This window comes from Oncorhynchus gorbuscha, linkage group LG03, assembly GCF_021184085.1.
Source record: "Oncorhynchus gorbuscha isolate QuinsamMale2020 ecotype Even-year linkage group LG03, OgorEven_v1.0, whole genome shotgun sequence".
NCBI lineage: Eukaryota > Metazoa > Chordata > Actinopteri > Salmoniformes > Salmonidae > Oncorhynchus > Oncorhynchus gorbuscha.
In genome coordinates, this window is record NC_060175.1 from 22,557,564 (window position 1) to 22,568,728 (window position 11,165).

Genomic DNA, 11,165 nt, shown 5'->3' on the forward strand with positions numbered 1-11,165 from the left:
AGTGTGTGTGGCCTCCACGTGCCTGTATGACCTCCCTACAACACCTGGGCATGCTCCTGATGAGGTGGCGGATGGTCTCCTGAGGGATCTCCTCCCAGACCTGGACTAAAGCATCCGCCAACTCCTGGACAGTCTGTGGTGCAACATGGCGTTGGTGGATGGAGCGAGACATGATGTCCCAGATGTGCTCAATTGGATTCAGGTCTTGGGAACAGGCGGGCCAGTCCATAGCATCAATGCCTTCCTCTTGCAGGAACTGCTGACACACTCCAGCCACATGAGGTCTAGCATTGTCTTGCATTAGGAAGAACACAGGGCCACCCGCACCAGCATATGGTCTCACAAATGGTCTGAGGATCTCATCTCGGTACCCAATGGCAATCAGGCTACCTCTGGCGAGCACATGGAGGGCTGTGCGGCCCCCCAAAGAAATGCCACCCCCCACCATGACTGACCCACCGCCAAACCGGTCATGCTGGAGGATGTTGCAGGCAGCAGAATGTTCTCCACGGTGTCTCCAGACTGTCACGTGCTCAGTGTGAACCTGCATTCATCTGTGAAGAGCGCAGGGCGCTAGTGACGAATTTGCCAATCTTGGTGTTCTCTGGCAAATGCCAAACGTCCTGCACGGTGTTGGGCTGTAAGCACAACCCCCACCTATGGACGTCAGGCCCTCATACCACCTTCATGGAGTCTGTTTCTGACCGTTTGAGCAGACACATGCACATTTGTGGCCTGCTGGAGGTCATTTTGCAGGGCTCTGGCAGTGCTCCTCCTGCTCCTCCTTGCAAAAAGGCAGAGGTAGCGGTCCTGCTGCTGGGCTGTTGCCCTCCTACGTCCTCCTCCACGCCCTCCTACGTCCTCCTCCACGTCTCCTGAGACCACCTGCAGAACAACTCCTTTATTGGGGGTGTCTTGCTAATTGCCTATAATTTCCACCTGTTGTCTATTCCATTTGCACAACAGCATGTGACATTTGTCAATCAGTGTTGCTTCCTAAGTGGACAGTTTGATTTCACAGAAGTGTGATGGACTTAGTTACATTGTGTTGTTGAAGTGTTCCCTTTATTTTTTTGAGCAGTGTATATATAGGAACTAGTGGATATATGGAGGCTTAAATATCCTGACCAAGTGAGATATACATGGCGGAGGATTAATCAAGCTAGTCATCTTGATTACTTTGTCATCTCTGTGGCACCAAAAGCAAAACAAGGGGGACAGAATGCAGTCAGACCATGAGATAATTGGCATATACAAGGACTTACACTTACTGACTTTCCATGTGGGTGAGGGTTTTGTTAATTTAAATCACAGCCAATTTTTTCAATTAATAATGTATAATTTAATAGCTATACAGAAATACTAGGCAAGTCAGTTAAGAAAAAAAATCTTATTTTCAATGACGGCCTAGGAACAGTGGGTTAACGCCAAATTTTTATCTTGTCAGCTCGATGATTCGATCATGCAACCTTTCGGTTACTAGTCCAACGCTCTAACCACTAGAAGGCCAAATTACAGAGGAGGAGTGGCACATCGGTCTAAGATACTGCATAACTGTGCAAGAGGAGTCACTGCAGTACCTGGTTCGAATCCAGGCTGCATCACATCCAGCCGTGATTGGGAGTCCCATAGGGCGGTGCGCAATTGGCCCAGCATCGGTACAGGCTTTTTGTAAATAATATTTTTTTTTAACTGACTTTCCTAGTTAACAGCATTAATTGCATCAATTACATTTAAGTCCTGGAAAACTCCAGGGCTGGATGGCATACCAGTTAGGTAAACTTTTTTTTTTTTACATGGACAATACCTTGGAGATAACATAAGATATGTACTGGAAACAATCGAACACTATGAAAAATCTGGGAAACCAGGCTTGCGATTCATAGGTGATTTTGAAAAGGCTTTTGATTAAGTATATAAATATCTGGAACAATGAGAATCTCTTATAAAAATGGGAAGTCATGTATAGTAAACCTAGGTGTACAATAGTAAATAATGGCTACTTCAGTTTTAAACTGTCGAGGAGTAAAACAAGGTTGTCCACTATCGGCATATTTATTATGTCCATGTGAAATGTTCCAACAATAAAGGGGTTAAAAATCTAGGGATTAAAAACAAAGATGTCATTGTACGCCGATTCATTTTCTTTTAAATCCACAATTTGGATCCCTCCACAGCCTCAGAGGATCAAGATACAACCAGAGGATAGAAAAAGTAATGCAAATGATATTACGTATTGATCACAAAAAAAAATACACCATTTACATTAGTGTAGTATACCAATAAAAGGAAATTATGTCATGTGAAGAAACGCAGTATATATATATATATATACACACACTGAAATAAATATCACGCCAATGCATTTTCATAGAAAGTTAGCAAAAATAGAGAATATCTTGCTACCATGGAAAGGAACTGTCTATTTGTGAAAAAGCATCCTGATTAACTTAAGCAAATAGGTAAACTGGGAAAATGACTATGGTCTTGCCTACACCTAGTGAAGTTATTTAAATTATACGAGGGAAAAAAACACATTTGGAACGGCAAGCCAGACAATTCAACAGGCCTATTTATATAATGAATATGAATTGAGGGCAGAAATTATTAAATATTAAAGCATTAGACCTCACTAAATGCAGTCATACAAAAGTTATACTTAAAGCTGAACTGGTTCGCCAGCAAATTAGTAAGAATTTCTCACCCCATGTTTAAGAATGGCCTTTTAACCTTTATTCAAATTACAACCTCACACTCAGTTATTTGAAACTGAAATTCTCCAATATCACTATTTTTAAAACAAGCCATAGAAAGTGTTACAATTTAAATTTAATCCACCCTAAAAAAAGGAACATTAATACAAATATGGTGGTTATACTAAAATATTTATATTATATAAATATATGAAAATGTCTGCTCTACCCAAAATTACAACTAACTAATTGCAGCATTACCGCAAAAAGATGGAGGGAAAATGTAAGGAACTTATGTCGGCCCTGCATTGAAGACCAGAAGGGTTGACACCACCCCTGATCTTACTGGATTCTGCTAGTCTATCCTGCTAGTTCCCTGGCCAACAGTACCACTGTTCCAACTGTCAAGTAAAAACAAACTCAAGCAGTACATTTAGTAAATTTATTTTACACTTCACAAGTAATGGCTGGAAACTGTAGATTCCACCTGTTGAAAATAATGTGATTAAACTTCAATTGCAAATAGTACATTATGCAATTAAGTTTAAATATATTTGTGATAATTATGCCTTACCATAAGTTACTCCCTAGGCCCTTGAGAATGATACGGCGCCGTTCCATAATGGGGTGGGAACAGAGCAGAAGCATACGGATTCCAGCTGCGAACCATCGGGTACTGGTCATATTGCATGAAGGGCTGCTTGGGTTGGGCCTGGGGTGTGGTGCCAGGGATAGTGCTAGCAGTTACTGAAGGAGTGGCTGACTTTTGACGGTAGGAGGAATCTGAGTAATGATATTTCTGGGGGTTATTCTGGTTATCCAGTTGGCTGGCTATCCCGGGGGGTGCTCTTGGGACAGAGCGTTGAGGGAAAAACCCTGGGAAATTGTATTGGGGGAACTGGTAACTCAGTGGGACCTGAGGGTATCCTTTAGGTGGCATATGCAGGGCCTGATTTGTTTGTTTAGGTGTGGTTGTAGAGGCTGATGGGAAATAAGGTTGAGGGAGATGTGTAGTAAAATGGTACGGGTAAAACATTTTGAAGTCAGGCATTTGTGGGACCTGGGGGTATCCTTTAGGTGGCATATGCAGGGCTTGGGTGGCAGGTTGAGGGGAATTTGTGTGTTTAGGTGAGGTAGTGGGGGCTGATGTTGGGAAATACGGCTGATGGGGATACGGAGGAAAATGGTACGGGTGGAATTCAGGTGTGTGTGGGACCTGGGGGTCTCCTTTAGGTGGCATATGCAGGACCTGGGTGACAGCTTGAGGGGATTGTGTGTGTTTAGGTGAGGTAGTGGGGGCTGATTTTGGGAAATGGCGTCGAGGGGGATACGGAGGAAAATGGTACGGGTGAAACTGGTGGAATTCAGGTGTGTGTGGGACCTGGGGGTCTCCTTTAGGTGGCATACGCAGGGCTTGGGTGGCAGGTTGAGGGGAATTTGTGTGTTTAGGTGAGGTAGTGGGGGCTGATGTTGGGAAATAGTGTTGTTGAGGGGGATATGGAGGAAAATGGTATGAGTAAAACGGGTGGAATTCAGGTGGAATTCAGGTGTGTGTGGGACCTGGGGGTCTCCTTTAGGTGGCATGTGCAGGACCTGGGTGACAGGTTGAGGGGATTGTGTGTGTTTAGGTGAGGTAGTGGGGGCTGATGTTGGGAAATAGGGCTGATGGGGATACGGAGGAAAATGGTACGGGTGGAATTCAGGTGTGTGTGGGACCTGGGGGTCTCCTTTAGGTGGCATATGCAGGACCTGGGTGACAGGTTGAGGGGATTGTGTGTGTTTAGGTGAGGTAGTGGGGGCTGATTTTGGGAAATAGTGTTGTTGAGGGGGATATGGAGGGAAATGGTATGGGTAAAACGGGTGGAATTCAGGTGTGTGTGGGACCTGGGGGTCTCCTTTAGGTGGCATATGCAGGACCTGGGTGACAGGTTGAGGGGAATGTGTGTGTTTAGGTGAGGTAGTGGGGGCTGATGTTGGGAAATAGGGTTGAGGGGGATACGGAGGAAATAGGTATGGGTAAAATGTGTTTAAGTCATACATTTGTGGGACCTGGGGTCTCCTTTACGTGGCATATGCATGGCCTGGCTAGAAGGTTTAGGGAATGTGTTTGTTTAGACATGGTAGTGGCTGCTGTTGGGGACGAGGGTGGTTGGGGGGGATACGGAGGGAAATGGTACTGGGACCACTGGTGGAACAGAGGGTATCCAGACGTAACAGGTTCAGTTTGAGGGAGGCCTGCAGGACAGGAGAGGGTGAGCTCCCCAGCAACCGAGAGCATAAAAAGCAAACGCTCATCATCCTGAATTTAAAAAAAGGTATACAAAAGTCAGGAAATAACAACAACAAAAAGTGACCATTTGATCACCTTCATGACCACAAGATGACATTAAGAACTACCTCCAATGCCACACAGGGTCCTGTGTATGGTGCAGTGATCACCACCCCTCCAAAGAATGGCTCAATAGTTAAGCCACATTGCTGGGTGATTGCGAGAAGTGGCTCCCACACACCAGACACTGAAAAACAATTTCAGTGTGAGCAACAGAATAGGCTGTAGGCAAACACCAGTCTACTGGCAACCATTCATAGAAATTAATTCCTTTTGGATCAGCATTCATCCACCATAGGTTCAAATGAATACATTTCATATGACCAAATATACCATGTGCACTGAAACAATGTCAAAGAATTACCCACCTTTGACTTGAAGAGCATTCGCTGCCATGGAAAGCTTCACCACCATGCCAGATAAATAGCAGGAGACAGAGGGAGGGGGGGGTGGTGCAACAGGACAAGACATGGTCATGGGAGCCCCCCACAGACGGAGTGGCAGAACATAGTTACCCCCCTGTATGAAGGAAAACAGTATCATGATGCAACCCATGTAAATGTGCTTTAATAGCCAACATGTGAATAGAGGCTCAAATCAACATTTAGCAGTACAAGATTATTCAAGAGTTAATGTGAACATTTTTTATGAAGGGAAAGCCTCCATGGAGGAAATATCACCTCTTGAGTGACATGGCAGCCTTGGTATGGTGCGACAAAGAACACATCCCTGCGTGACCGCTTCACAGAGAAGCCACAGTGAGTTGGCATTCGGGACAGGGGAAGAACAGGAGACCCATCACCTGCACAAGACAGAAATACCTCAGGCTAAACCAACAAATATAGGACTACGCAACTTGCATGCATAAGCAGCATCAGTGTTTAATATTTTTTCTTACTTAGTGGGCACATTCTACTTACCGCCGTCGACCAGAAAATGTGGAGCTCTTCCCCCTTTGACCCGAAGAGTCATTGTTTCATTGCTACACTGTACTGATGGCCCCATGTGCTGGAGTTTAGCATCCAACTTGTGCCATTCTGGGAGAGGGAATGAATTAACAGGATTTGCAAAGGCTCAAACATGTGCCACCTTTAAGGGGCAATCTGGGATTCAAAACAAAGGGCTCTAACATTTTAGTCCTCCATTCAGCAAAACAGCAGTCTGAAGTCTGGGCAGTTGCAGGGGTCCATCTGAATGTAGAAAACACTGCCTTTTTAAACTAAATGTTGTGGTCTATGAAGTAGTCCAGTGAACACAGCCATCTTACCCATTTCAAATCACCAATTGAGACACCTTGGGGTGGAACCACCTGCCACATGTCAAGACATACACCCATTTCAATCAATGAGAAGACAAGATGAGGTGTACACATCATTGGATTAATTAAAAATACATTTTTTGCAGAGACCTACAATTCAAAAACAGACACCCTGCAACTGGAGACATTTGAGAACATTAACACAGAGGAACGTGTTGTATAGCCACACATGTAACTACTAGTATAAAATGGACAAATGTGTTGGTTAAATCACATTAGCTGGTGTTACTATCTGTAGCTAGAATTGGGCTAAACCAATGTATCCACTAAGTCAGAGTTCAGCTGTGGATGCAAAGACTGACCAAAGATGCGTTGAAGCAATATAGCGTTTCACTATTAGGTTACCGCTACATGATTTACAAACTGGAAAAAAAGGGAGGCCTGGTGGCTTACCTTGTGATGCAGGCTGTCCAGCCCGATTACCAGCCTCAAATGCAAGAGATCCGTTTTGAGTCTTGATGCGGTCAGAAGCGGCTGATTCATCATTGGTTACTTCGAAACCCACCCTTCTCAGTTGGACCAACTTATTCCCAACAACAAGCCTCCCGGATCGGACAATCGTCGGATGAATTTTGGCATTTGGCATTGAAATGCTTGCGTCTGGAATCTGGCCATAGCAAGGGGTTAACACAGAGCTAATCGTTGCAATCACCGTAAAATACAATATAGGATGTTTACACGACATCACATCTCTAATCGTTTTTCGCATGGTGATACACACAAAAGTCTGTGCAATTGCGCTTATACGCGAGTTCACTGAGGTCTCTGGTAGAAGTTGCCCCAAATTTAAACGGCTTGCCTAATTGAAAGACCAATCAGAATTTAGCTCGGCTGGTGACATTTTTTACACGATTTATTAGCGTTCCCGGTTAAGTTGCAGATAGAAATGCAGGCCAATTGAGGTGCGGGTGCCAAACATCACCACTGTACATGACAGCAGTCGCGACCCGTCATTCAGGGCAGGTGGGGCTGAGCCCCAAATATTATTTTTTGGAGAGGGCTTGCCTGTTTTGAATGTTATTTTGGCATTAATACGTGTCACATAACAGTTTGCAAACATTTAAAAATATATAATTTAGTTAATAAAGACGCATACAAATATGGTCTCTTCTTTGTTTTCTTGAGAAAGGCAACTCCAAAATGCAGGTTTTCAGCCTAGCTCAGTGCTTTCTGTGGTGGTGGGGCAAGCCAGTAAAAAATACAGAGCGTTGTGCCGTGATTGCCTCAGAGTTCTGTCCCTCATGGGGACTTCAAATCAAATCAAATCTAATTTTATTTGACATCACTGCGAAGTGTAAGAGAGACATTGAAAATTCTAGCCCTTCGGCTGCTGCCATAGAAGTGCCCATCCAAGATGGCTCAAGGTCATTGACCACAGATAAAATGAAGTCAAATCATGTTATATGTACATTAGCTTAGATTGAGCTGATCATGTCAACATCATACTTTCAAAATCTTAGCTAGCAGTCATCATCATGAATCAAGTTGACAATCTACTGGCAAATCCTTTTTAATCCTTGTCATATGAAGATAAATAATGAAGAGAAATTATAGATAAGAAGTATTGGTGCTCATCGGCCATTGGACATTACACAACAAGTTGGAAATTGCCAATTCAATGAGTGGTTTGGAAGGAATCAGTGACAGTGGCTGTGTGGTCACAAACCTGGAATTAAGGGGCTCTTTTCCAAGTTTAAAATGATAAACATTCAACATTGGCCATGCTGTCAATGAAGCATGATTTGTGCCTCGCTCAAAACAACGGTTAACTTGGAGGCCCGCTAATATTTTAAGAGCTTTCATTGTCTGCTTTAAAGAACCCTTTATTTATCCTAGGCTGCTAACTTGATGTTACAGAGAGAACACTGTAAGAATGGCCCGTGTTCTGAATTCTGTTGCTATACATTTCAAAAGTGCTAAACAAATAGTTATTGACTATAAAGTATGTCTGTTCACAGCACTGTTAGCTGGTCTAAATCAATCAGACGCTAGTTAATCAATTAGTATGGCACATCAACTTTTGATTTTTAACTATAATTGTTATTGTGTCCTCTTTATGTAGGCCATCTTTCCAGTTATAGACTGTACAAACTGTTAATCTGTGCTCTTATTAGAGCAGGGATATAAACTAGCCTAACTAACTTATTTATTTAATCAGAAACATAACATGATATATACAGTGGGGCAAAAAAATATTTAGTCAGCCACCAATTGTGCAAGTTCTCCCACTTAAAAATATGAGAGAGGCCTGTAATTTTATTCATAGGTAGACTTCAACTATGACAGACAAAATGAGAAAAAAATTCCAGAAAAATCACATTGTAGGATTTTTAATGAATTTATTTGCAAATTATGGTGGAAAATAAGTATTTGGTCAATAACAAAAGTTTATCTCAATACTTTGTTATATACCCTTTATTGGCAATGACAGAGGTCAAATGTTTTCTGTAAGTCTTCACAAGGTTTTCACACACTGTTGCTGGTATTTTGGCCCATTCCTCCATGCAGATCTCTAGAGCAGTGATGTTTTGGGGCTGTTGCTGGGCAACACAGACTTTCAACTTCTGTAAAGATTTTCTATGGGGTTGAGATCTGGAGACTTGCTAGGCCACTCCAGGACCTTGAAATGCTTCTTACGAAGCCACTCCTTCGTTGCCCAGGCAGTGTGTTTGGGATCATTGTCATGCTGAAAGACTCAGCCACGTTTCATCTTCAATGCCCTTGCTGATGGAAGGAGGTTTTTACTCAAAATCTCACGATACATGGCCCCATTCATTCTTTCCTTTCCACGGATCAGTCGTCCTGGTCCCTTTGCAGAAATACTGCCCAAAGCATGATGTTTCCACCCCCATGCTTCACAGTAGGTATGGTGTTCTTTGGATGCAACTCAGCATTCTTTGTCCTCCAAACACGACGAGTTGAGTTTTTACCAAAAAGTTATATTTTGGTTTCATCTGACCATATGACATTCTCCCAATCTTCTTCTGGGTCATCCAAATGCTCTCTAGCAAACTTCAGACGGGCCTGGACATGTACTGGCTTAAGCAGGTGGACACGTCTGGCACTGCAGGATTTGAGTCCCTGGCGGCGTAGTGTATTACTGATGGTAGGCTTTGTTACTTTGGTCCCAGCTTCTGCAGGTCATTCACTAGGTCCCCCCGTGTGGTTCTGGGATTTTTGCTCACCGTTCTTGTGATCATTTTGACCCCACGGGTGAGATCTTGCGTGGAGCCCCAGATCGAGGGAGATTATCAGTGGTCTTGTATGTCTTCCATTTCCTAATAATTGCTCCCACAGTGGATTTCTTCAAACCAAGCTGCTTACCTATTGCAGATTCAGTCTTCCCAGCCTGGTGCAGGTCTACAATTTTGTTTCTGGTGTCCTTTGACAGCTCTTTGGTCTTGGCCATAGTGGAGTTTGGAGTGTGACTGTTTGAGGTTGTGGACAGGTGTCTTTTATACTGATAACAAGTTCAAACAGGTGCCATTAATACAGGTAACGAGTGGAGGACAGAGGAGCCTCTTAAAGAAGTTAAAGGTCTGTGAGAGCCAGAAATCTTGTTTGTTTGTAGGTGACCAAATACTTATTTTCCACCATAATTTGCAAATAATTTCAGAATGCAGTCAGACCATGAGATAATTGGCATATACAAGTAACTGTCTATATATACACTTACTGACTTTCCATGTGGGTGAGGGTTTTTTCCATTTAAATCACAGCTAATTTTTTCTATTAATAATGTATAATTTAATAGCTATACAGAAATACTAGGCAAGTCAGTTAAGAAAAAAATTCTTATTTTCAATGACGGCCTAGGAACAGTGGGTTAACGCCAAATTTTTATCTTGTCAGCTCGATGATTCGATCATGCAACCTTTCGGTTACTAGTCCAACGCTCTAACCACTAGGCTACCTGCTGCCCCTAGAAGGCCAAATTACAGAGGAGGAGTGGCACATCGGTCTAAGATACTGCATCACTGTGCAAGAGGAGTCACTGCAGTACCTGGTTCGAATCCAGGCTGCATCACATCCAGCCATGATTGGGAGTCCCATAGGGCGGTGCGCAATTGGCCCAGCATCGGTACAGGCTTTTTGTAAATAATATTTTTTTTTAACTGACTTGCCTAGTTAACAGCATTAATTGCATCAATTACATTTAAGTCCTGGAAAACTCCAGGGCTGGATGGCATACCAGTTAGGTAAACTTTTTTTTTTTACATGGACAATACCTTGGAGATAACATAAGATATGTACTGGAAACAATCGAACACTATGAAAAATCTGGGAAACCAGGCTTGCGATTCATAGGTGATTTTGAAAAGGCTTTTGATTAAGTATATAAATATCTGGAACAATGAGAATCTCTTATAAAAATGGGAAGTCATGTATAGTAAACCTAGGTGTACAATAGTAAATAATGGCTACTTCAGTTTTAAACTGTCGAGGAGTAAAACAAGGTTGTCCACTATCGGCATATTTATTATGTCCATGTGAAATGTTCCAACAATAAAGGGGTTAAAAATCTAGGGATTAAAAACAAAGATGTCATTGTACGCCGATTCATTTTCTTTTAAATCCACAATTTGGATCCCTCCACAGCCTCAGAGGATCAAGATACAACCAGAGGATAGAAAAAGTAATGCAAATGATATTACGTATTGATCACAAAAAAAAATACACCATTTACATTAGTGTAGTATACCAATAAAAGGAAATTATGTCATGTGAAGAAACGCAGTATATATATATATATATACACACACACTGAAATAAATATCACGCCAATGCATTTTCATAGAAAGTTAGCAAAAATAGAGAATATCTT

At 42.6% G+C, this 11,165-nt stretch overlaps 1 protein-coding gene and 1 long non-coding RNA gene across 3 annotated transcripts; both read right to left on the bottom strand.

Moving 5' to 3' along the window:
• Positions 1-3,121: 3,121 nt before the first annotated feature.
• LOC124018962 lies at positions 3,122-4,229 on the bottom strand. Its single transcript, XR_006835715.1, has 2 exons — positions 3,268-4,229; positions 3,122-3,180 (listed from the first exon to the last, which is right to left on the bottom strand). It is a non-coding gene; the product is annotated as an uncharacterized LOC124018962 (long non-coding RNA).
• A 117-nt stretch (positions 4,230-4,346) lies between these two features.
• On the bottom strand, positions 4,347-7,225 carry LOC124018949. Of its 2 annotated transcripts, none has more exons than XM_046334286.1 (6): positions 6,734-7,225; positions 5,943-6,059; positions 5,703-5,824; positions 5,391-5,541; positions 5,091-5,209; positions 4,347-4,928 (listed from the first exon to the last, which is right to left on the bottom strand). In XM_046334286.1, exons 1-6 carry the CDS (start codon positions 7,047-7,049, stop codon positions 4,788-4,790), a joined length of 966 nt encoding a protein of 321 aa, XP_046190242.1. In that variant the 5' UTR covers positions 7,050-7,225; the 3' UTR covers positions 4,347-4,787. The 2 variants fall into 2 exon arrangements, with proteins under 2 accessions (XP_046190242.1, XP_046190237.1); XM_046334281.1 differs by having other exon boundaries at positions 4,347-4,992; positions 6,734-7,221.
• Positions 7,226-11,165: the final 3,940 nt, after the last annotated feature.